This window comes from Urocampus carinirostris, chromosome 12 (assembly GCF_059441175.1).
Source record: "Urocampus carinirostris isolate Australia breed hairy pipefish chromosome 12, RoL_Ucar_1.0, whole genome shotgun sequence".
In the NCBI taxonomy this organism is placed as follows: Eukaryota; Metazoa; Chordata; class Actinopteri; order Syngnathiformes; family Syngnathidae; genus Urocampus; species Urocampus carinirostris.
The window spans coordinates 753,450-778,970 of record NC_142360.1 but is presented as its reverse complement, the minus strand read 5'-3'; the positions used below and the strand labels follow the sequence as shown (position 1 = coordinate 778,970).

At 37.6% G+C, this 25,521-nt stretch overlaps 1 protein-coding gene across 1 annotated transcript in view; it reads right to left on the bottom strand.

Annotated features, from left to right (window-relative positions):
- Positions 1 to 230: 230 nt before the first annotated feature.
- LOC148354600 (fibrillin-2-like) overlaps positions 231 to 25,521 on the bottom strand; it is a 153,172-nt gene continuing 127,881 nt past the window's right edge. The window contains exons 47-65 of the mRNA XM_088348774.1: positions 24,521 to 24,649; positions 24,330 to 24,449; positions 21,460 to 21,585; positions 21,237 to 21,389; positions 17,122 to 17,187; positions 16,913 to 17,038; positions 16,719 to 16,838; positions 16,013 to 16,135; positions 14,248 to 14,379; positions 13,263 to 13,388; positions 12,997 to 13,203; positions 11,240 to 11,365; positions 11,033 to 11,155; positions 9,206 to 9,322; positions 9,003 to 9,131; positions 6,400 to 6,519; positions 5,576 to 5,807; positions 5,353 to 5,497; positions 231 to 4,095 (exon numbers count right to left, since the gene is read on the bottom strand). Coding sequence (XP_088204900.1) covers positions 3,730 to 4,095; positions 5,353 to 5,497; positions 5,576 to 5,807; positions 6,400 to 6,519; positions 9,003 to 9,131; positions 9,206 to 9,322; positions 11,033 to 11,155; positions 11,240 to 11,365; positions 12,997 to 13,203; positions 13,263 to 13,388; positions 14,248 to 14,379; positions 16,013 to 16,135; positions 16,719 to 16,838; positions 16,913 to 17,038; positions 17,122 to 17,187; positions 21,237 to 21,389; positions 21,460 to 21,585; positions 24,330 to 24,449; positions 24,521 to 24,649 — 2,786 coding nt within the window. The 3' untranslated portion in view covers positions 231 to 3,729. The remainder of the gene's footprint in view (positions 4,096 to 5,352; positions 5,498 to 5,575; positions 5,808 to 6,399; positions 6,520 to 9,002; positions 9,132 to 9,205; positions 9,323 to 11,032; positions 11,156 to 11,239; positions 11,366 to 12,996; positions 13,204 to 13,262; positions 13,389 to 14,247; positions 14,380 to 16,012; positions 16,136 to 16,718; positions 16,839 to 16,912; positions 17,039 to 17,121; positions 17,188 to 21,236; positions 21,390 to 21,459; positions 21,586 to 24,329; positions 24,450 to 24,520; positions 24,650 to 25,521) is intronic.

Sequence of the window (25,521 nt, the reverse complement as noted above, 5' to 3'; positions counted from 1 at the left end):
GCTATCAGTGCTGTTTCTAATTCCAACCAATACTATTTTAAAACCAGAATTTGGGGCCAAATTCCAAGCTGGAAACCCAAGAACTGATTTAAAACCCTAGAAATGCTTTAAAAGCTGATTTGGGCTCACACCCTGGTTTGAAACCCTAGCTGAAAACCTTAAAAACAATTTAAAACCTTGATTTACAGTTAAGTGTTGGGAAGTTAATGGCAAGCAATCACATTTCAAAATAAATCTCACAGTACTTTATTGCAAAAGTATAAAATGCATTTGGCGCCACAGATCTCATCTTTTGTTTTTGGTCCTCGCACATAAATGAGTATCGGAATATCAAAAAACAGAGTATTCACCTCCATGACTAAATGCGATGATTGTCACTTTGACGACATTTTGGGCGTGTGGTCGTTCAGTGCAAAGTGGGCGTGTTGATGCCACTTTTCAAGTCGGGCACTAAAAACTCAAAAACAACAGACACAAAAGCGATACAACCATTTATGGGTTAGAAATAGACAAAAATCGATTAATCGGGATAAACATAAGCGGCAATTTTCTGGACTGATTAGCACCATGATGAGCCAAAACAAGCGGGTTTTTTTTTCCCGCCAGCGTATACACATTGTAAGCATCGATCCGTCGCAAAGTCCTATAATAGCATAATGAAAGCAGATAATCCTGATATCAAAACAATTTCCAAAGCACATTTGATATTTTGTTTTTCAGCACTGAGACAATACAAAAAACATGGTACAAAAAAAACCCCATCACTTTTGCAATTCAGATTTAAGACCACGTTCTTTGTACAGCAGACCCACAGCACCCTTTTCCCTCTTAGAGAGGGAAAAAAATATGAGCATGATATGGATATGGGAGATGATGGAACATTTGCGTGCATGCTTAGATACTGTAATGAATAATTTACAGCTTGTCAAACCTTTCTAGAAAATCACAATTCTTTTTTTAGATTACAAGCACCTTAGAAATGACCTGACGCGTGACATTGGAAAAAAATCTAAGAAAAAAAACATATGTGGTAAAATCACAATAAACAGGGGTGGAATGTTGTAAGCTGGAAAAGAGAAGGGAAATGTAGTAAAATGAGGAAACAAAAGAGAGTTAATATCGTTGGAAACTCAAAAATGCTTAAAAACCGAAACCATTGTTGGACACCAGAGTTGGAAACCACATGGATGGTCGAAAAAAACCTAGTTAGGCTAAAACCTTAGTTGGAAGCCTTACCAATAAACACTTTGAAACCCTAGTTTAAAAACCTAGCTGGAATTCCTAAAACCACTTTAAAACACTTAGTTTTGGACTGAAAATTTTGTTTAAAACCCTAGCAGAAACCTTAGAAATGCTTTACACCCTAATATGAAGCTCAAAATACACAGTTTAAAACCCTACTTTGGAAGCATAAAATAATTTAAAACTCTAATATCGCCCAAAGTGTACAGACGCTGCCCGACTTACGTTCGTAAATTGCTTCAGTGCTACATTTTGTATGTTTAAGGCTTGTATAAGTATCATGTATCGTTTTGTACCAAAAAATAAACATTTCATAAAATAATATGCTCGATAAAGATAAATAAAAGGAGGTTTAACATACTTTTTGGTAGATGCGCTTAAAGAGGTTCTCCTCCGTGGGAAAAGTGGCAGAAAAAAAAAAAGTTCTGACCATTTACCCAACCGCATCAAGCTTATTTATTCCACTTTTATTTCAAAAGAAATAGCTCACCTCTTCTTTACAATTTACACCAACAATATTGAATAAATGCACGAGATATTAAACAATAAAAATGTCAAAGATCTTAACACGCTGGAGATAGTGTAGGGTGAGGTGAATGTGAGGTTCACATGAATGATGTCAGTAGGGCGACGAATGTCACGAGAGGTGGTGCGAGAGTGTAGGCGAGCGCGAGAGTTTAGTTTTGGAGAAAGTTCGGTGTGTTTACAAAGATACCGTAAGTGTTTCTGAGTATTTTTCACACAAAACGACACACTACATTGGTGGCAGCGGTGGGATTACGAACAAGTGAAGGAGAGATGTTTCCATACGAATTAGAAAGAGAAAGCGGATTTTTTCGCTTTTGGATGAATGCTGGGTGACCTCAAACAACGCCACACGCCGGTAGCGGCGGAAAGAAGCACCAAAGTAATGTCTTGTACCCGGAAAAAGGTGCACACAAACATCCCGAAAAAAAAGTTAGTATCTACCGTTTTACCTAAGTCGAATGGTCATAATAGGGGAGCGTCTGTACTTGGAAGCCCTAAAAACGCTAAAATAAAATAAAATAGTTAAAAAGAGCTGCCACTGGCTGGCAACCAGTTCAGGGTGTCCCCTGCCCACTGCCCTATGATTGCTGGAATGGGCTCCAGCACCCCCGCGACCCTACTGAGGATAAGCGGTACAGCTAATGAGATGAGATGAGTTAAAAAGAGCTAACTGTGTGCCTAAAAATGCAAGACATAGATTCATATTTTTAGTCTTTCATTTCATTTTTCTAATGAGCTTTTTTGCAGCATAGTTGTGGTTTGCACAGTTAACGAGAATGAGGTAATCAAACTCTCTTGACTTCCGCGTCTGATGAACATGAAATGTTGCTGTCATCTCACACAAAAAAAGTATTTTGAGGAATTTAAAGGAGGCCTCAAAATAAGAGTTAAGGCAGCACTCACTTTTACTTAGTGTTACTAGGGTTAGGGTTTCTAACATTTACCCTTACTGTATTTTTTAAAATTTTATTTCCGTACATATATTTTTTTACACGCTAGTGTTTCTAGGGTTAGGGTTGAGGGTAAAGGTTAGAGTAAAAGTTACTTACCCTTCCATACCATCCCTCCATTATCTGCACCACTTATTCTCTGGAGCCCATCCCAGTCGTCTTCGGGCAGTGGACAGGGGACACCCTGAACTGGTTGCCAGCCAGTCGCAGGGCACACAGAGACAGACAACTCACCCGCTCATTCACACCTAGGGACAATTTGGACCGGCCAATTAACCTAACATGCACGTTTTTGGAATGTGGGATGAAATCGGGGTGCCCGGAGAAAACCCACGAAAGCACGGAGACAACATGCAAACTCCGCACAGGAAGGCTGGTAGCTAGATTTGATCCCATGAACTCAGAACTGGGCCGCGGATGCGCTAACTATTCAGCCGGCGTGCCGCCTACTTCCCCTTCTGCTTATTGTAATTTATAAAAAATTTTGGACCAGCAAATTTTTGCCATTTTAACGGCACACAACGAGAGTTAAGGCGGCTTCCAAAAATTTTAACTTGCTAGGGTTACTAGCATAACCCTAACCCTAGGGTTAGCGGTACAATTATTAACCATTACCCTTATTGTACATTTTTTAAATTTATGATGTTGACAATTTTTGCCAATTTAACACCACAACTTAAAAAAAATATTAGGGGTAAAGTTAAGGGTAGGGGTTAAGGAAATTATTATTAAGCCTTCCCCTGAGTCTACAATTTTTGTTTATTTCTTTGAGCTACTGTTGAAATCTTATTGAAGTTTTTTGATCTGCGACTGCATCTGTGATTGGCTTGTTGAGTAAGAGAAAGCGGGACAAAAAAAGACACACAAACATGAAGACATAATAACTCGAACAATAACCAAGCGTCGTCAAGTTCGGTCTGCCGTGCCGGCCTCAGTCTCTCCCCGCCCCGCGTTGGATACAAGGGGTTTGATAAGGTTTTCAAAGTAGTGGAGTCCAAGGGCGGGGCCTTCAGTGCAGGTGGACATGGAGCTTGATGCGCAGGGTGTCCCCCATCTCCCACTGTAGGTAGTCCTTGTCGTGGCGCTCCTCCAGTTGGCTCCACCTTCGGGGCCCGAAGACGGGCAGGCTGGCCAGGTCCAGCCAGTAGGAGCCGGGCCCCGGGGCCCGCTCGCCGAGCCGCAGGACGCTGTGACCGTCCTGGCGCTCCAGCAGGCGGAAGTGCTGCTCGGCGTTGCCGTGCACAATTACGTACCGCACATGGTGCTGCAGTGGCTGCAGCGCTGGCAGCAGCTCCAGAAGAGGGTCCTGGTTGAGGAAGGAGGCCAGAGACACGTTGACAGCGATGGGGGCTTGCGTGTCCAGGCTGGGCAGCTCCTGATGGTCAAAATCGGAGGTGTCATGGTGACAGATAACAGGAGAAAATAATTCAGAACAATTAAATTTAGGTGTCATATTTGACCCCGATCTGTCCTTTTAAACACATGTTAAGAATATTACTAGAACAGCCTTTTTCCATCTTCAAAACATTGCTAAAATTCACCCTATGCTGTCTCAGTCGGATGCGGAGATTATAATTCATGCGTTTGATACCTTCCGTCTCGATTACTGTAATGCACGGCTCTCCGGTCTCCCGAAGTCTAAAATCAAGAGCCTTCAGCTGGTACATAATGCTACACGGATGCTTTTAACTAAGACAAGAAAGTTTGATCACAATACCCCGATTTTAGCTAACCTTCATTGGCTCCCTGTTAGCTTAAGATGTGATTTCAAGGTTCTGTTGGTAGTATACAAAATCATGCATGGAATTGCTCCCTCATATCTTTTAGATTTAATTTCCCCCTATGTTCCGGTCTGGAGACTTCGTGCTTCATGGCCTTAGTGCATCACGAAAAATATTTCACAATTCCTTTATCCCTGATTGCATATTTAAGCAGTGCAAACAGAGCACATTTATCAGTTTCCTTTAAAAATGAACCACACTAGTGTAGCTGTGATCCATTATCCAATACCATATTGTTACAACTGGCAGAAGGCACTTTTGTCAAGAGGCCCGCCTAAAACGAGATGCACAATGGTTTCTGCAATCCATTATTCCTGATCGACAATGGCTGAAAGCAGGAAATCGGCAGAACACATTTTTCTCTGGTCAAGCTGCTGAAAGTGCCATTGTGGCCCGCTTAAATTGAACTGCACCCAAAAAACTATGGTGGACTATTGCTGAGAGCAGGGGCCAAGGGAAGTTGTGTAATGCCTGACAGCTCTTTTTTCCGTTCTTTCAATTTAAACTGAACAGCACCCATGCATACAATGCATTAACCCCAGTTGACTATTGCAAAGAGCCTGAAACCGCCAGAGCATGTTTTTTTCCCAGTTGGGGCTGCTTAAGCATGTCCATGTGGCCTGCCTACAATGAACTGTATTGTTTTGGCTACAGTCCATTAGTGCCGGTCCACTTTTGCTGAGATTTGGGACCGAAAGAGCAAACCTGTGTCATGTGTGGCGGCTCTTTTTTTCGTTCCTTCTATCTAAAAGCACCCGCGCAGCAGTAATCCATTATTCCCAATCCCATATTCCTCAAGTAGGGAACGCCAATACCCTCCCAACACATTCCAAACTGGTCACCAGACTTACATCATCCAACTCATTCGTGTTACGTTTATGTCGTCCGTTCTTTGCTCCCCCGTTGATCTTGCACTCGTAGCAGGCCTCGGGAGACAAACTGTCATCATCCTCGCCTTCGGATTGGCCGGGAAAGCCGGAGCCTGATATGCAGTGACTGCACAAAGACGCGGAAGGTGATTAAGAACATGCGGCCCCTTGAAAAAAAAAAAAATCAAAACGTCGCCATCCTCACCCTTGCCCGGCCCTATAGAAGCCCCCGGGACACCCACACAGGTATCCTCCGTCCGTGTTGGAGCATCCGTACATGCAGGGGTTGCCCCCTGCCGAGCACTCGTTGACGTCCTGGCAGCCACTCCCCGCTGCCTCAAAATCAAACCCAGATGGGCAAACGCATTTGTAGCTGCCAAGCGTGTTGTAGCAGGAAGCAGAGCCGCACATGGAGCCCGACTGGCACTCATTCTCGTCTGGCAAAAAAAAAAAAGATTAGCGCCAGATAGTGTCCAATTGCACTTGACAGGTGCAACGCAATCTCACAGACACCTTTATATGAAGCCAAAATCCTAGTTTGTAATTGTGGAAATGTTTTAAACCCATAATAATGAATCCTGAACTTTGGTTTGAAACCCTAGTTCACATCTGTCAAACTCATGGCCCGGGAGCCAAATGTGTCCTGCCACATAATTTTATGTGGCTGGCGAGAGCTTACAAGGTCTGAGCTTCTAAAAATAAACAGGTCAAAAGAGTTCTTTGTTTGTTCATAGTTTGACACCCTATTTGAAATTTTAGTGTTTCGGGTTAGGTTTAGACGGTTATGGGGAAGGGTTAGGATTTGAGTTGAGGTTAAGGGGTTAGGGTTTAGGATTAGCGGGGTATGGTTGGAGAAATATTGGTTAGGCTAGAAAGGGTAGCGCAAGAGAGTTAGGGTAAGAATGTTTGGGTCAGAGGGCTCAGGGTAGATGGTACAGGGAGCCAGACTGGGACTCGTCATCTGGTATGGAAAATAGATAAGCATCAGCCATTGTACGCTTGGGCTCAACAAGAGCAAGACGGTCTTACCAACACACTGGTTCCACTGGTAGTGCTGGACATATCCTGTAGGGCAGCCGCAGCGGAATCCACCCATCATGTTCTGGCAGCCATGTTGGCAGCGGTGGTTGCTGCTGCACTCGTCCACGTCTAACAAAAACAAAGCTAGGTATGAATACCCAATCTCATTACTTCTCCTTTCACCTAGCCACTTGATCTTGATTATCTTCCTCCTCCCGCCTTGATACTTACGTATACATCGAACCCTTGCTGTATCACGTTTTACCTTTTTTGGTTTCGATACTTATTATTGTGCATTGTGCTCTGCAGCAGACAACACACATAAAATGGTATCACGTAGGCAGAGGGCTGTGTGTGTGCGCATTGGGTGTGTGTGACTGTGCGCGCTACTGTGATAGGCTGATGTATGCTGTCAGTCAAATAGCTGGGAAAGGTAGGCGCACAAATCTATCTGCCCACCCACCCGACAAAAAAAAAACTGTAAATGCACGGCTTTAACTAATTTTCAGTGGCTTGTTACATTAAAAAGAAATTCATCAATTAAATCGAACTCTCAGGAAAGTCAGAGGAGCTCAAAGAAATGCTGATCACCAGCTGGTGCTCCGTGGATTTTAATGGGTTCGGGAAGAAACTAAGGGGGCATCAGAAGAGAAAGCAGGGCAGCAGGTTCGCCCTAGTGCTCCACTACATAATGAGCCACCCCTGCCTAGCCTGTATTTTACCAACGCCAGATCCATTAGCCATAAAACGGATGACCTAGAGCTAAGACTTGTGGGAAATTGATACAATCGTTACTCTAGTATTTAATTCATCATGTAGGCCTGGCTTAGTGCGAGGATTCCTGATGCTAGCGTGCAGCTATCTACATCACTTCCTTACACTGAAAGTAGAAACCCTCTCATTTTGTTGTAGCATTGAATAATGAGTATTAATAACAATTAAGACCATTTATTCAACTGCAGTTCTGCGTTTTGTGCTTTTATTTGTAAATTTACCGTATTTTCCACACTATAAGGAGCACCGGGTTATAGGGCGCACCCCCCAAAAATAGTTTTTGGTCCTATATTTTCCATACATAAGGCGCACCGGTTTATATGGCGTACAATGGGAACGTCGACAAAACAGTCTCAGACATGTACAGAAACAGTGTCTGTACGATGTCACCAATCACTCAAATGCATCGTTCCAAATGTCATTCGGAAGGTCAAAGTCTTGGGATTCAAGAAATGCCAAATCTTTCTTAGTTTCCATTTTATTTTTTGCTGGCAACTGTGTGGACAGCAAAGTAAGAATTTTATTGTGCAGGGAAACGGGGTTCTTTACTGTGCATATGACAATGAACACTTTGAATTGAATTTTGATTAAAAATAGACTCATCACAGAAACATCAAGATCGTTCTAAAACAAGATACCGGGAAAATATAAAGCCGTGTAGCTCACTTAAGTTCTCTTGCAGCCATCACGTTCAATAATGATACGTAACCATGGTCTTCTTACAACCGTGAGTGTAGTAAATCCAGGAGAGTAAAATATTTACAAATACAGAATAGTAACAAAATGTTTTCTCTATGCCGTAGTGCAACCCAACGTGTGATTCACAGTCATCTTTTTCGGCCAATTGCAGGCTTTGTTTCGCCCCTTTAGCCTATGCGAGCCTGTAAATGATAAAAAAGGATCCGCCCCCTTTACCTCCGAATAACTTTAGCCAATAGTGACTGATTCAAATGATGATTGACACATTGGTTAGGAAATGAAACGCCGGTATAAAAATCCCAGCATACACCGAGGACTACTTCGCCTTCGGGGGAAAATCTAGTCGGCGGCTGCTTGCCTTAGTTGCAAAACTTTGCGACTTAATATTGATCCATATATAAGGGGCACTGTATTATAGGCGCATGGTCAGCTTTTGAAAAAAATAAAGGCTTTTAGGTGTGCCTTATAATGAACTAAATAAATAAATGTTTCGACTTTACTGGTTTTGACAATCACACGACTAGGGATTACTGTTATCAGGGGTTGGAAACCTATGGCTCACGAGCCATATATGGCTCTTTTCACAAGCACACATGGCTCAGAATAAAATAGAACTGTAAATCGCTAAATAATCCTTTGTTAGGAAGCTCATTCCACAGTACAGGTATATGGTCGCTGTTGAGGAACTTTAAGATGAAAACGCACAGAACAAACTTTAACCCAGAACAAAAGTTTTATGCCGAAGCTCCCGCAAAGTCAGTAGAGCAATTTGATTGGGTGAGCAGTAAGAATGGGCGGGGCTGTAGACAGTGCGCGCAGTCTTTGCCCAGGGCAGTGAAGATCAATAGTTGGTATCATCGTTTAAAGTATTTCTTGACATTTTTACAAAATAACTTTCTTTGCACCATGTTTTAAAACCATTACTAAGGAGAAAAATGACAAAAAAATATGTATGGGACTCTGGTATTACTATTATTTTAAAGTGACGTTACACAGTGAAATAAAATCCACAGAAGAATTACCTATTATCTGGAGAGCGGGTCTGGTTTTGTTGGATTATAGTATATGGTGTGACTCTCTCAACATTTACTAAGCATTGTTTTTTTCTTTCATGGCTCTTTGGTCATAAAAAAAGTTACCCTCGCACTCTATTCCGGAGCTGTCCAAAGAGAATCCTTTGCTGCACTCGCAATTGAAACTTCCTGGGGTGTTGACACAAGACGCCTGCGATCCGCATGCGCCGTTCTGTTCTGCACACTCGTTGTTATCTGCAAGGTCACAGAGTAGCGTCGAACACAAAAAGACAACGGACGAGAAGAGGAACTTGTCACAGGCTTCTCACCAATGCAGGCCGTCTGATGCTGAGTGAAGCCGGGGGGGCACTTGCAGGTGAAGCCCCCAATGGTGTTGACGCAGAGGAACTGGCAGTTGTGCTGCTTAGTGGAGCACTCATCCAGATCTGGAAGAAAATAGGATTTTTTTTTTAGTTTAATTGTGTTAGTTTTTTTTAAGTGACCGTGTATAATATCAACACTAGATGTTGTCGTAGCTTAGAATTAAAATGGAGGGTTTGCAATTGAAGCCTGACAGATATAAAAAGACAGAGAAAGCTAGAGACACCTGAAGCGGCTAAAAAGAGCCAATAAGTGGAATAGGTCAGAACTGGTTAAAGTGTGTAACTTTAGCAGCTAGCAGGGAAAACTACTACAAAGGCAGGTTTAATTTGTCAAGCATCAGGTCCCTGAATATCGAAACTCAATAGTGACAATAGTGGCTAGAGAAGGAAATGGAAAAGAGAAAAGGGTCAAAGATGCCCACGTCTCTATGTTTAATATACACAGGGACTTTAAGATTGTGTAGTACTGCAATAATGGTGGCAAAATTTGTACAAATAAAACATTTACAATAAAGGTAACATTTTTGAGCAAGGGTTGTATTTCATATATTTTTTATATTTTTTCTTTTTTTTTCAAATGAAGTAGATGGATTAAGTCACAAAACTAATGAAAAAATAATCTTTAAAAAAATCACTGAATCTATCTCATTGCCATATTAATTTTCTTTCTTCCAGCTGTTTTAAAGCACTTAGAACTGAACTACTTGAAGGTTGCTTAATAAATAAAACTATTATAATAGATATAAATAAAAAAACTAATAATAATATATTAATTTTCCTTTTTTTCCCTCCAACATTGTTTATAGAGCACTTGGACTGACTTCTTAAAGGTTTCCTTATACATAGATTACTATGAATGAATAATAATAATAATAATAATAACATAAATAATTAAGACTCTAAATAAATACATAACATAATAAAAAATAAGGATATTAAAAAAAAAATTCTAATATTGTTAAAGAAAGTCGCTTTACGAATGAACTAAATATGAATTACTAAAAGATAATACCAATATTTGATAAGTTGATAAACTAATAATTAATATTATAAAAACAATAGGTTGCTTTAATAATACATTAATAAATAATAATTAAAAAATAATCATATAGAATAATAATAAACAGATTAAAAATAATTGTACTTTTTAAAATATATTTTTATATTATAGCACATATTGCTGATTACGTGAAGGTTCCTTCATAAATAAATAATTAATAATAATGTAAATAACGACAAATATCAATGAATACTTAACCTTATAAATATATATTTTTAAACATTTTTTCTTATAGCAAAGTCATAACGACCTGAACTGGTTGCCAGCCAATTGCAGGGCACACAGACACAGACAACTTGCTCGCTCATTCACGCCTAGGGACAATTTGGACCGGCCAATCCACCTGAAATGCATGTCTTTGGAATGTGGGAGGAAACCGCAGTGCCCGAAGGAAACCCACGCAAGCACGGGGAGAACATACAAACTCCGCACAGGAAGTCCGGTAGCTGGATTTGAACCCACACAGGAGGTTCCCAAGACCTTAGAACTGTCCCGCACACGCGCTAACCACTGCTCCGCCGTGCTGCCCTATATATATATATATATGTATATATATATATATATATATATATATATACATATATATATATATATATATATATATAAAATGTCAATATTTCTATATTCGACATGCTCTCTAGTCACCTTTTTCAAAATATTTATAAGACATCTTGCATAAATGAGAATTTGAATGTGTTTTTCTGTTTTTCTACCTTTGCAAGTCTTCCCGTCCGGCTGTAGGCTGTAACCTCTCGGGCAGGAGCACAAGTAGCTTCCCTCTGTGTTCTTACACAGAAAGTTGCAAGGCTTGGGGGACAGCGAGCACTCGTCCACGTCTAGGAAACCGAAAACATAGGGGAACGGAAAAGAAAGCCAAAGAGATGCAAAGAAAAAAAAAAAGGAAGAAATGTGGGACTTACCATCACAGGAAGTGGCGGTAAAGTCAGTTTTATATCCAACGCCGCAATGGCAGCGGAAGGAACCGATGGTATTGATGCATTGGCCATTGCGGCACAGGTCGGGCATCACCTGACACTCGTTGATGTCTTGAGGTGAAAATAAGGGTGAAGCAAACAAAATAAAATAACAAAGTTAATACAGAAGGCCCCCAGGATTCGGCGTGCTGGCGACAAAACTGGATATCTCTGGATATTTTTACGGCCCCCTGTTACGGCATTTTCCACACTGTACGACATCATTTTAAAATAATTCAGCTGTCCCTAAAAACATCTGAACTATGCATGTGTGTATGACTTGTTTTGCTTCTGTGATGTCTTTCTGCTATTCAATGTCATATAAAATGCTGTAGGCTTAATTACCTCACACAATGGCTTTCTCTTTCTTCATTCAGTTCAGAATCGTGTGTGCTATGTAAAAACTTTGCAATTTGCGACACCATACTGTATTTATTGTACTGTATTAATTCACTATGGGTAAAAAGGCTTGCGGTGATGCTAAAGGAGAATCAAAAACATGATAACAATGGAAACAAAGCTTTGAATGATCAAGAAATATGAAAAACGAACACGCATCGCTACCCTTGCTAAATACGTAGCTGTGACCGATAAACAATCGGTACTATTATTAAATATAAGAAGGCGATTAAAGCAAGTACATCTTCTAAGGTTCATGAGGAGCAAATGTGTGGAAATCGAGGGGTAATTAACAATCTTCCGATCCATTGAAATATTTGTAATCTTTGTTATGTCTCTTTCAAAAATGACCGACTGGTTCCACTCTTGAAAATTCTGCAATAATTCCTTTATAAGAAAAAAACTCCCATTCAAAACAGAAAGTTCGACAAAGGCTACAATGCTTTCACGTGTCTGTTCTGATTCATTGAATTGCCAGTAGACCCCCGAAATGAACATAGGCTCTCCCATGTCCTCAATGAGCTAAGGTGTTCTTTTCCTGTTATTTTGGTGCTTTCTAGCTGAAAGTACTGTAAAGTAACAAAGTAAACTCTGCGTGAAGTTTGCAGGACCCATTTGGAAAGGATGTTGTGGTATATAACTGACCGAAGGAATCTGCGTAACCCCAAAAAAGTCTTAAACCATTGAAATGTCTGAATTTGGTGTTGTTTTTAAGATTGGAATGTTTATACATCTGTAAAGGATGTTGTGTTATATAACTGTCATGAGAAACTTGTGTAACCAGGAAAGTTTTGGACAATCGGATTGTTCAAACTTGGTATTGTTGATATGATTGGAATGGTTACACATCTGGAAAAAATGTTGTGTTATATATAACTGACCTGAGTAACTTGTGTAACTAAGAAAGTTTTGGACACTCAGATTGTTCAAATTTGGTGTTGTTGATAAGATCGGAATGCTTGAACATCCAGGGCTTCTACCTATTTTGGATCGTGGAATTTGTTGTACTGATAAGATTAAATGGTTATAAATCCAGCACTTTTATACAGCATGTAGCTTTCCGCCCCAACAACTTTTCTTGTCACAGCAGTCAAGCAAATGGTCTCCTACTGTTTTAACCAATTTTACTGAATCTTCTCTGTGATTTTCCATGACTAAGTTTACAGACTTATTTGTTATGACAGTTGTATCTATGATTTCATGTACACTTTTCTCCATTGTTGTGGATTTTGTACTTTAATAAAGTGGCAGGGTGCCAAACAAGCACCAAAAGCTCCAAAATAAAATCTTGACTGTGTCCTCACCCCTGCCATCAGTGGTGTATCCGGGCCCGAGTGGGCACATCTTCTTGTATTGAACGGTGCCAGGCAGCGGGCAGAGTTCGCACTGAGAGCCCCAGCCCCGACCCGTGTTGCAGCAGCACTCCGACTTGGTCACGCTGTTCCTGTTGGTGGATGACTGCTGGCACATGGTCTGCAAAGCTTCCATGTAGCAGAAGCCCTTGCGGTTGTCTGAGTGGTGAGAACAAAATTAAAAAGGGTCAGAGTTCTCCCTTTCATGCACGACTTACCGATGCACTCAGTTCCGGTGGAGCTGGGCTCGAAACCGTCGTTGCATTCGCAGCGGTAACTTCCCACAGTGTTGACACAGCGCCCGTTCTTACATATGCCCGGCTTGGCTCTGCACTCGTTCAAGTCTGCACATACGAGAACATAGAATTGTAAATATCACATACAAGTTTAAAAAAAAAAAATCTAAATAAAAAGAACATTTTGTAATCCATTGTTTATCTTGGTTAATGAGGACCCATGTGCAGCAATAGTCACTTGGGGAAAATGGATAATATTTTCCTTTGGCAGGCCAGAACTGACAAAAATGGCTTATAGGAGTCCCTGCACAGAGCAACACGCGGTGTGGGATAATGGATCGTGACCGCAAAAGTGCAGTTTATTTTGGACATAAATAACGGCAAGAAAGAGCCTCCAGACTCCGCAAAAGTGCTTTCTGCTGGTCCCTTCAGACAGCAATATGCGATTAGGGATAACGGATCGCAGTGCACGAGTGCATTAATTCTAGGCAGAAATATCAGCAAAACGAGAGCTGACAGGTTTGGCGAATTTGCACTCTGCCAGTCCCTGCTCACAGCAACATGGGATTGTGGATAATGATTAGCGGCCCCACAAGTGTAATTAATTTTAGGTGAAAATAACAGCAATATGCGATCAGGTATAATGGATTAACCTGCAATGCACTGTGGCTGGGTACCGCCGTCTAAAAAAGTCTTAATATCTCAAATTGATTTGATCGTAATCAGAATTTTTTAATAATTTAATTCTTCTCATTTTTAACTTTTTGATCTTGTTCCAAAAATATCTTACAGATGCCTGTTGTCGCATTGCAAAAAGTATAATCCTAAAACTGAATCCAAATAAGTAGAAATTGTTGTTAACGTTTTTGACAAGCCTCCAATGATACGGTCATACGTAATCATAAATATCAGTACTCTATATATTAATAGTGTTTAGTGGTATCCATGTCATGTTATGTTTTCTTACCGATGCATCCCCCGCCATCGGATCGACGCTGCATGCCGGGCGGGCAAATACACATGAAGGTCCCGATCAGGTTTTTGCACGTCATGCCTTTGGACTCGCAGTCATCCAGACCTTCGGAGCACTCGTCCTGGTCTGATGGGTGAGGCGTTAAAGACAAGTCAAGTAAAATTTAAATCTAAAAAAAAATAAAATAAAATAAAAGTATATATATATTATATATACAGTGGAACCTCGGTTCTCGACCATAATCCGTTCCACTTCTTTGTACGAAAACCGATTTGTACGATCACCGAAGTCGTTTTTTCCCATTAAAAGTAATGTAAAATAGTTTTAATCCGTTCCAACACCCTAAATGTTTATCACGAAAGTAAACATGAAGCTAACCCAGGCTAATCGTACGTTCGCGTTAGCGTAATCTTCCGTACGAAAGATTACGCTAACATGAACGTGTAAAAATAAAAAAATCAGGTCGTTTACACGTCATTTAGCACCCGGGTCTCCACAACAAGTGGTGAGCAGTTAAAGGATAAAGAAAAGAATTATGAGTAGGATTTCTTACCTTGGCGGTTGTCTGCATAAAGCCATGCTGTATTCCTGAAAGAAGGGAAACTCGCACACCTTCTTCATATTTTGCTATTATTTCTTTTTTAAATGCAATAGTTCTACGCACTACTCCTCTTTTTTCACCTGTAGCAACTTTGCTGCTTGCACCAACCTTCTTCCGAGGCATAATTAGGAGTTAAAACACTCCCTTCACCGCTTTTGAAAAACGAAAGCAGAGGAGGAGTGCGCGTTGCCGTGACAACAGTTCTTCACGAGGGGTGGGGGTGATCTACACTCGTACGCCGCTCAGCATCGCCCCTAGCGTATCGGCGTTCGAACGAAAAGTGAAGCAAGAATTTTTCGAAATTTTTGGTCGAGAACCGATTTGTTCAAACTGAGAGGCGCTCGAAAACCGAGGTTCCACTGTATATATATATATATATATATATATATATATATATATATATATATATATACATTTACATATACATACACACACATACCCTTGTCTCTTTTAAACAGCGTACCATGAAAATTGTCGAAATCTTTTTTTTTATTTTCATCTCTCGTCAATATAAAAGTCTAAAGAAGGAAAAAAATATTTTTGATATAAATGTAATAATGTTGATTTGAATGTAATACATTAAAAAAATATATATATATTTTTTTAGAGAATCACCAAATTCCTAAAATGTATTTATAAAAGAACATGTTTTCATTTGACAAATGTAAAGTACATTTAAGGTTTATTCAATTAAAATTTAAAAAGTTTATTTATCAAGCAATTTTTAGTCTTTTAATACAGCCAAAATCTTTTTTGATGATTTTCAAATGAAAACATTTTCATTGATAAATTCTAAATGAAGCATAATGGAATGCTGCCGCATGAGTGCATTTCACTTTTTAGTGGATGGAATGGCAAATTGAAAATATATTCATAAATTAACACATTTTAAAAAATGTATTTAAAAGAAATTCAATTTTATTCAATACGTTTCAAATATTTGATTTTTGCAAGTATCCACAGGCAACATACTTCAAAATTATCCTACGAAGATGAATTCATTTTTAGATTTCTTTGACGATTTTAATTAACAGTAATTTGAGTTCACTTTTTTTTAGGCACCGCTCTCCAAGATATATACTATAAAAAGTGTGGGCCCTTTTAAAAATAATAATAATTTATCAAATTTCATATGTTCTAGAATTTTGTGCCACTTACCTCTGCACATTCGCTGGTCATCTCTGAGCACGTATCCGGCGGGGCACATGCACTCGTATGAGCCAAAGGTATTGACGCAACGAAAGGCGCACAGCAGAGGATTCTTTGAGCACTCGTTGATGTCTGCCAAAAAAAAGAGTTTTCACGTAAAGCACTTGAAAGCAACGTGTCGGATGCACCAAATGAACTCAAACTGTATTGTTACAGTTGCAAGCTTTTGATATTCTTTTAGGGGAATAAGGAGAGGAAGGAATTACAATCATCTAAACAATATATCTAAAAATACAGCAGCACTTCCATGTTGATTGGGAGGAAAGTGTGTGAACTCTTGCTAACTTCTTCATTTAGTCAAAAACAATTGCTTTGCACATTCTTTTGGGGTATTCCGGTGATCGGAGAATTACACAAATCCAAACAATAGGAGATAAAATAATTCACTAGCACCTCTGTGTTTGCCTGTGAGAATATCAAACAAACTCTGGTTGGATTTTTCAAATAATAAAAAACATTCATTTTGGATATTCTTTTTGGGGGGTCCAGGGAGCAAGGAATTACAGTAATCAAAATGAGAGAAGATAAACGCATTAATTGGCAGAAAGGGGCAGACTAGATTCTACAAAATGGTTATATAAAATCTTATTATTTTTGATATGAGGATTAAAACAATAAACTTTTTTCAACACATTGTGAGGGTCTAAAATATTACCTTCGCACGTCATCATGGGCCCGGGTTCGAATCCCTCCTGGCAGGAACACTCGAAACCTCCTACCACGTTGGTGCAGGTTCCGTTGCCGCATGGGTTTCCGATAGAGCACTCGTCCACGTCTGTAAAAATAAGTTTTTTTAACTACATTTAGGATTTTTTTATGGGTGATAAATGTATTGTTAATCCCACCTACCAACACAATTAACCCCCGTGTAGTCCAGGTTGTATCCGAATGGGCATTCGCAGCGGAAGGAGCCGTCGGTGTTTATGCAGATGCCATTCTGGCAGATGCCTGGGTTGTCCAAGCATTCGTTCAGATCTACAGTAACAAAAAAATATGATTTATTCCCCCCCCCCAGGTATACCGTAAAATCAGGTAAGTTGAATTTGGCTAATGTGCACCTTCACGGGCGTCGCCGGGTCCGGGCAGTGCACCGTGGCCATAGGGACATAAAGTGTTAAAACCAGCTGCAAAATAGAGAAAAGGTTACATTTTACAAAAAGGCCATTATGCGCATCATTAAATCGCTTTTAAAAAAAAATCCCGGTTTTGAATGTTATAAAATATGAGCTAGCCTTAACATCCAAGCTGCTTTGAGAAAAATCAGAGTACAATGTTAGGGGGAAGAATAATGTTATTGTCTTGTCGAGAAAAAAACAACATATTTTTTGTTTTGGATCATGTTTTTTAGTCTGTGCAATTTTGATGTGTTTGCAATGGACGAATAAATAAATAACCTCGATTTTTTGACATTATTAAAAATATATTTATTTAATTTTTACAATCTTTATAATAAAAGAAAAACATTGTCTTACTTTGAAAAGGTTAAAAAAAATTACTTCAATTATTTTTCACATTTTTAAAAAATATTTTTGCATTTTGAATGAATGAAACTTTTATTTCGAACATTAAAATAAAAACAGGACAAAAACAGTGAGTCGACAACAAAATAATGTGACATAAGATGTTTGAAAAGGAGTAGTCAGAAGCAGATGTTTATTTTCCCTACCCCTTTATCTTCCCTATCAAATACATTTTACAAATCCTCTTCTCCTCTTGTGTCTAATATAACAAAATCTCATGGATATACTTATTACATAGGTCAGATATCAATAATTATAATAATTACAATAATCACATATTTTGTACACTAATCTTCGTAATACCCATCCCTCAACGTCTTAATGCCACTAGTTACCAAACATCACTGCAGCACCAATGATAATAAAAACAATAAAAATAATATTTATAATAACAGTTATTATATAATATTAGCAACAATAACAACAAAGTTAACCATAGTTTTAAACGCAGTATTTCCAATCTCACTCATATCCCATTTTCTTCATCCCTGTATTTCACCAGTAATACTTTTTTGTATTTAAATTTGAACACATGAATAGTTGGACATTGTTTAAACTAATTTTGTAAATTATTCCAAAATTTGACTCCACACACAGACACACACATAATATTCCTGGTTGTTCTCACCTTTGGGATTTTGAATTTACTACAGCCCCTCAAGTTATAATTTCCCTCTTTCCGAATGAATAATTTTTGTATGTTTTCTGGCACCATGTTTTTGTTGACCTTACATAACAGTTGTGAAGTGAAAAATTGTATTAAATCATCCAATTTTAATAATTTGGACCGCATGAATAAAACATTAGTATTATCCCGATATCCTACCCTGTGTATGGTTCTTATTGCGCGTTTTTGAAGAATAAAAAGGGGCTGTAGTGAACTTTTGTAATTATTGCCCCAGACTTCTGCACAATTTGTTAAGTATGGTAGAACTAGAGAACAATATAATAAATACAATGCATTATAGATTAAAAGGAATTTGGCTTTATTAATTATTGAAATGTTTTTAGATACCTTAGTTTGTATGTCTCTGATGTGTGTTTTCCAACTCAATTTATTGTCTATTATGACCCCTAAAAACTTAATTTCTGATAAAATGTCTATTGCAGCACCATCCATTTTTACTTCTAAATCTTGATTTGCCTTGCGATTACCAAAGAATATTACTTTGGTTTTATTTAAATTTAAAGATAATTTATTTATATCCATCCATACTTTTAGGTTAATTAATTCACGATTAATGCAAGTTACTAAATCAATATAGTTATCATTTGAATATAAAATGTTAGTGTCGTCTGCAAATGTTACTAATTTTAATAGTTTTGAAACATTAAAAATATCATTAATATATAAATTAAATAACTTTGGACCCAGGATAGAACCCTGTGGTACTCCACAACAGATGTCCAAGTATTCAGATGACAACTCTCCCATTTTCACATATTGCTTCCTTCCCGTCAAATAACTTTGAATCCATTGCAAAGCCAAGCCCCTGGCACCATATCTTTCCAGTTTTTTTTTTTTTATGATTAATGGTATCAAATGCTTTTTTTAAGTCAATATATACCCCAACTGCGTATCTCTTTTTTTCTATGCTATGGGTGATTTCTTCTACTGCATCAATAATAGCCATTGTTGCGGATCTGTTCGCTCTAAAACCATATTGACTTTCATTAATCAATTTATGTTTATCTAAAAATTGTTCTAGTCTATTATTGTAAAGTTTCTCTAATATTTTAGAGAACTGAGGAAGCAGAGATACCGGTCTATAGTTTGTAAAAATGTGTTTGTTTCCATTTTTGTAAATTGGTATAACTTTTGCTATTTTCATTTGATTTGAAAATTTGCCTGTTAGAAATGATAGATTACATCTGTTGGTCAATGGTTTCACAATACTATTTATAATTTGCTTAACTAGTACCATATCAATGTCAAAACAATCCATAGACGTTTTGTTTTTACAGTTGTTAACCACGTCTAAGATCTCTGATTCTGTAACCCCAGATAAAAACATGGTCTTGGAGTTCATTTTATCAGTGACCCAAACTGCTTACTACTGTACTATTTGCAGCTAGCTCTGGTCCAACATTTACAAAATAACTATTGAAATTCTCCACAACTTGATTTAAATGATCATTTTTACTGTTCTTATCAATAAAATAGTTTGGATATGTATTACTTACATTCTTTCCTTTTATTATACTATTTAATATATACAAAATACCTATAATATTACTTTTGTTATTACGTAATAAATTGGTATGGTATAATTTCTTGCTCGCTCTTATTATTCCTGTCAATTTATTTTTATACGTTTTATATTGGGATTTGGCTTCCTCAGTTCTTAGTTTAATACATTTCTATATGATGTGTTTTTCAACATTTCTATATAATGTGTTTTATACAATGCTTGTTTTCTTAGAAATATTATATAAACCTTTAGTTATCCATGGATGCTTTACAGATTTATTCTTAATATTAGTTTGTCTCAGTGGAAGGTTTTTGTTATACTTGTTGGTGAATATTTCCAAAAATATGTCAAATGCACGATCCACATCATCTGTACCATTTATAGCATTCCAGTTTTGATTAAATAAGTCCTCATAGAGTGATATAACAGTCTCTTCAGTTCTAACTCGTTTGTAAACATATTCCATAGTTGATTCTTGTCTAGTAACCTTTTTCGTCATACACTGTAAATACTGGTAGGTGATATCACAAACCAGTAATCTGCTGACGTTTGTAAATTCAATATTATTTGTAAATATATTGTCAATGAGTGTTGCACTGTGTGAAGTAATCCTACTAGGCCTTAATATAGTTGGGTACAAACTCATACTGTACATTATATTAATATAGTCATCAATAATGTTTGTTTGGATTCATTAGATCTATGTTGAAATCTCCACAGATGAATAGTGTTTTGTTGCGAATTGTTGAATAGGTTTTTTCAGCCCAATATTTTACAATATTCAGAACAAAACTACTTATATAATTTTTCTGTAAAACACATTTTTAGCGTTTGTAGAAAAATATTAAAAACATATAAAAAAATACAACAAATACAAAAAAGTCATTTTATTGATTTTCTTTCAATTTTTATAATGTTTACAACTACATAACTTCAGTTTATTAAAAATAATTAAAAAAAAAGGAAAATACAAATTTAAAAAAAACAAAGAAAAACTAATAAAAAAATATATTGATGCATTTATACAATGTTCACAATGAAAAACATTACCTAATTTTTTGTCATTTTGATATTTTGAAATAAAATCATGTCAATTTTTTAGTATCACAAGAATTTTTTTTTCATGTTTATAGCGGAGAAAAAACATTTTTGCCTTTTTGCTTTTTACAATGTTTACAATGAAAAAGAAAAAAACATCTTTTTCAAGTGAGTATTTACTTTGCATTGTTTACCATGAAAATAACATCAAAGTTAACACTTATAGCTTGTGCAAAAAAGAATAAATAAATACCTAGTTAAAAAGTTACTTATAGTTTTCTGATAATCAGCATCAATTTGGAGTTATTCAAATACAACTATTCTATTCGGATTACTTTTTAAAAAAATACATACATACACCATTTTGAAAATGACAAATAATGCAATTAATTTGACTAACTGCCCAGCTCTTTATAAAAGTACCTTCAGTCTCTCGTGGGCAAAGCTCGCAAGGAAGTCCCCACCCCTCGCCGGGCATTTTGCTGCAGCAGCATTTGGCTTTGGTGGTGTTGAAAGCTTTTGGGACGGAACACTTGCCCACTTCAAATTTGGTGAAACAGAAACTCTCTCGGGTGTCTGTCGGGGAACAACAAACGGATTTGAGATGTTTGTTTTTAAAGGAACCTTTGAGGTTGTTAAATCTCACCGTAGCAGCGCCTCTTATTGTCGGAGAGCACAAAGCCGGGCTGGCAGGTGCACTGGAAGCTGCCAGGGGTGTTGGTGCAGGTTCCAAACTGGCACAGGTTGGGTTCCACCTCACACTCGTTGATATCTGGGAAAAGGAACGTTTTGAAGTTTTTTCTTAAAGTGTGTAATATTTCACCGTTAAAGGTTACTGTATTTTAAAATGGATCTGAGGCTTGTACAGGTACATTAGAAGAAAATACACTACTGAACCCAGAAGGATACAATTAGGCAAAATTCAGATGACTATATTAGACAGTGACAGGAGCAGGTCAGAGCTGGTTTGAGGGGCTATATCCAGCATCTAGCAGGATAGCTACTAAAACAGCCAACAAAAGATTGCAAGAGCAAAGCATAATTTGTCCAGTGTAGAGACCCTGAATCACAGAACTCATCAAAACGATTAGCTAGAGAAGGAAACAGTGAAAAAAAGTAAAAAAAATAAATAAAAATAACAAGTGCGAGAAGCCCTACATTTGCTGCCATGACTAGGTGTTCGAAAGTGAATGACAGTAAAGGACAAACACAGAGCAGCCAACAATAACAATAGCATATAGTGGCAAGCAATGGCCTACAGCTAATTGACTAATATGAGTGACCAGAAAAGGAAAAAGTTTTAAAAAAAGGGAAAGATAGCCATCCCTCAAGAAAGAAGCAGGAAAGGGTAATAATCCAGTAGCAGCTAGCGACGACCATTGCATGTAGGGCTCAGCTGTGGAAGGTGAGTGACACTAAAGAACGAACATTGCTAAAAATAACAATAGCGGGCAAACCATATCCTGCATCCAAGTGGCTAAAATGAGTGGCTAAAATAGAGAATTGTGGAAAAAAGTGGAAGATGTCTGAATCACGGGACTCAGCGAGGTTGGCTGGCATGACTAGCTTAATAAGACGTCAACACTGAAGGAAACATTAGGATTATCTAGCAATAACATTAGCAGCTGACAGCCAGCCATAGTCTGCTGCCAAGTGGCTAACCTGCGTGGCTAGAGAAGGAAACTAGACAGAGAGTGCCAAATGCATGAAGCATGGAACCCAGCAAAGTTTGCTTCCATGAGCAGCAGTAAAAGGCAAGTGAAACTGCAAGATGAACACAGAACAGGTAAAAATAGCCTGCAGCTAATTGACTAACATGATTTGCTAGAGAAGGAAACAGTGAAAAAGGTGCCAAATGCCTGAATCACGGAAGTCAGCATTGTTTGCCTGATTGACCAGCCATGTAGCTGAGTAACACTGAAGGGCGAAGCAAGAGAAGCTGCCGATTAGCCATGTTTAATATTTCTCCACTAAATGTCGCTGTAATGTGTAGTGCAACCAAAACTGAGTTCAAAGAAGACTACAAACTAGGGAGAATAAAAGTGAGCAAAAAGCACCCTTTTTCTTCCAATTTTTAACCAGGCTTTCTCAAAAAAGACAAAGAAGGGAAAGTGATTTTATTTTCAAAAATAAAAATAGGCAAGCAGAAAAAAGAAAAAGAGGCAAAACAGAAATGTAGGAATAAAGAGAAAAGTATGGGAGAAGATATCAAAAACAAAAATGAAGAAAAAGAAAAAAGAGAAGAAAGAAAAGCATAAAAGAGAAAAATGACAAAAACAAAAAGATGCAGTTTTCTCTCATTTTCTTTATATTTTTTCCTTGAGTTTGACTTTCGTTGGTATTTATTCTTCTTCCGTTGTGCTTTTAGCACTTGTTTTTGGTAGCACAACAGAATACAGCGACATCTAGTGGGAAAATAAAACACAGTCCCTTTAACTTTCATATCAAGGCAGGGGCCTTAAACTATCATCCTGTGGGCTTTGAGTTTGGGACTGCTTTGATGTAAGTAAACCCCAAACGAACTACGGATTCATTTATACTCTTACCCATGGATGCATTTATAGTTTCACATGAATTCCTACCGGGTTTTTTTTTCTAGGTCTTGATTATTAAAAAGTATCTATGAAAACAGTGGAATATCTTAATCAGGGCTTTCCTTGTGGACTTTTCCAAATTTGGAATCATTTTGTATAACTTGATGGCTCCAGAGGAGAGTGCATTGTCTATCAGTGGCAGAAGGAGCCGAATCAGTCCCTTCAAACACTTTTTAAATGTCAACCTTTAGTACACACTGCTGATATTTTGTTTTCTGTTCTACACATTTTAATTTATAGTTTTTGCATGGTTATGTGTCTGAATTGATTACAACTAAACTGTATTTACTTTTATATATTTAGTTTATTCATGGAACTGCAGAGTTAATCTTTAAAGTTATGTTTGGCATTTTTGTTGTTGTTTCACTGAAAAGTAAACATTTTTACTTTACATTTTGGCTATGGGATTCTGTGTTTCTTGACATTAAAGTTGCTTAGCATATTCGCATTGCAATGGAGAACAATGGCGACCAGATGATGAAGGTGCTTTATCTGAGTCAGATCAGGAGGCTAATCCTGCTACTGTAAACATGGATCTGCTTCATGTGGGGGACCAGACCCCTATCCAAAAACAGGGATAGGCACCGCCAGTCTGTACTTGCCCAAGACACACCACAGGAATTGGTGCCTCAACAACCCAAGTGGTTAAGAGATCAGTGAACAAGAACCGTGAGTATTAACAACATGAAACTTTGAATTATGTAAAAAAAGTTCACTGGAGATCGACATACAAGCTACCCCCTCAATTTAACACTTGTAAACAAAATTTAAGACTTGTACACAGTATCTAAGACCAGCATTTGCATGACCAGCTGTGGAGGGTAAGTCAGTCTGAAAGACGACCAAGGAAAAGCTAACATAAGGATGAGACATGCAACGAAGAATGAGTGGCTAGAGTAAGAAACAGTAGAAAAAAGCTTACCAATGCATTGGTCGGTCTGCACCTCATAGCCCGAGGGACAAATACACCTGAAGGATCCGTCTAAGTTCTGGCAAGTTCCCGGGGAACATGTGCCTGGGAGACTCACGCACTCGTTAACATCTGTGGGAAGAAAAAAACGTTTTTCAATATAAAATAACTAAATATTTGCTTTTCTTTTAATTTAGACGTACCGACGCAGTTTTTGCCATCCGCGGTGTTCTCGTATCCTTCATTGCAGTGACATTGGAAGGATCCCAAGCCATTGATGCAATGACCATTTCTGCACACTTGACCTTGAAGGGCGCTGCACTCATCAATATCTGCAAGGTTCAACATTTATTACAATTTTTTTGTATAGGCCAACTGTTGTTTTGGTATGGAAAAGAAAGGGCACTGCTATTTGTTTATGCTCATGCCGTAATGTTTCAAAGGGCAAAGTAAATAGAAAATTGATAAATAGATAGAAAAAAATGAAGATTATTTTGTAGTTTTCCCGCAAAACCAATTTTTAAGAATGTTGTTTTGGTAAACAAGTAAAAATATTAAATCCTTCAATTATATTAACTCATTATCATATGCAATACAAAGTATTGTTTTATTTTTATAATAAACAATATAACTAAACAATATTATTATATATTAAATATTATAATATAATAAATGAAATAAATCAAATGATTATTCAAGTATATTACAAAAATGAAAAATTGAATTTTTGTATAAATTATTATTTAACTATTATATGTAAGAATATGATATCTATTATACTAATATACATACTTATTACCCTTATTAATAGGGTTAGGGTTATAATTTATGGAAATAAGATACAAAATTTATATTCATCTATTACATAAAAATGATTTATATATATATATATATATATATATATATATATACACATACACATACAGTGTTCATTTTACCTCTGAAAAGTGATGGGCCCCGGGGACTCGCATGCTTAAAAATCTATGGGTCCCAAAAGAGATCTGTGGTTCCCCAAAATTTAGTGTTATCGAGGTTGAAATTGTAAATCATTATATTCATTAAGTTTTAATCATCACAGTTTATTGGTAATACAAATCAGTTATCACTTCAAGGTTTTTCAGTTCACAACAATATTGTACATTATACAAAATAATACTGCTGAAATATTAGTCTATATATTAATGCAGTTTTAATCCTCACAGTT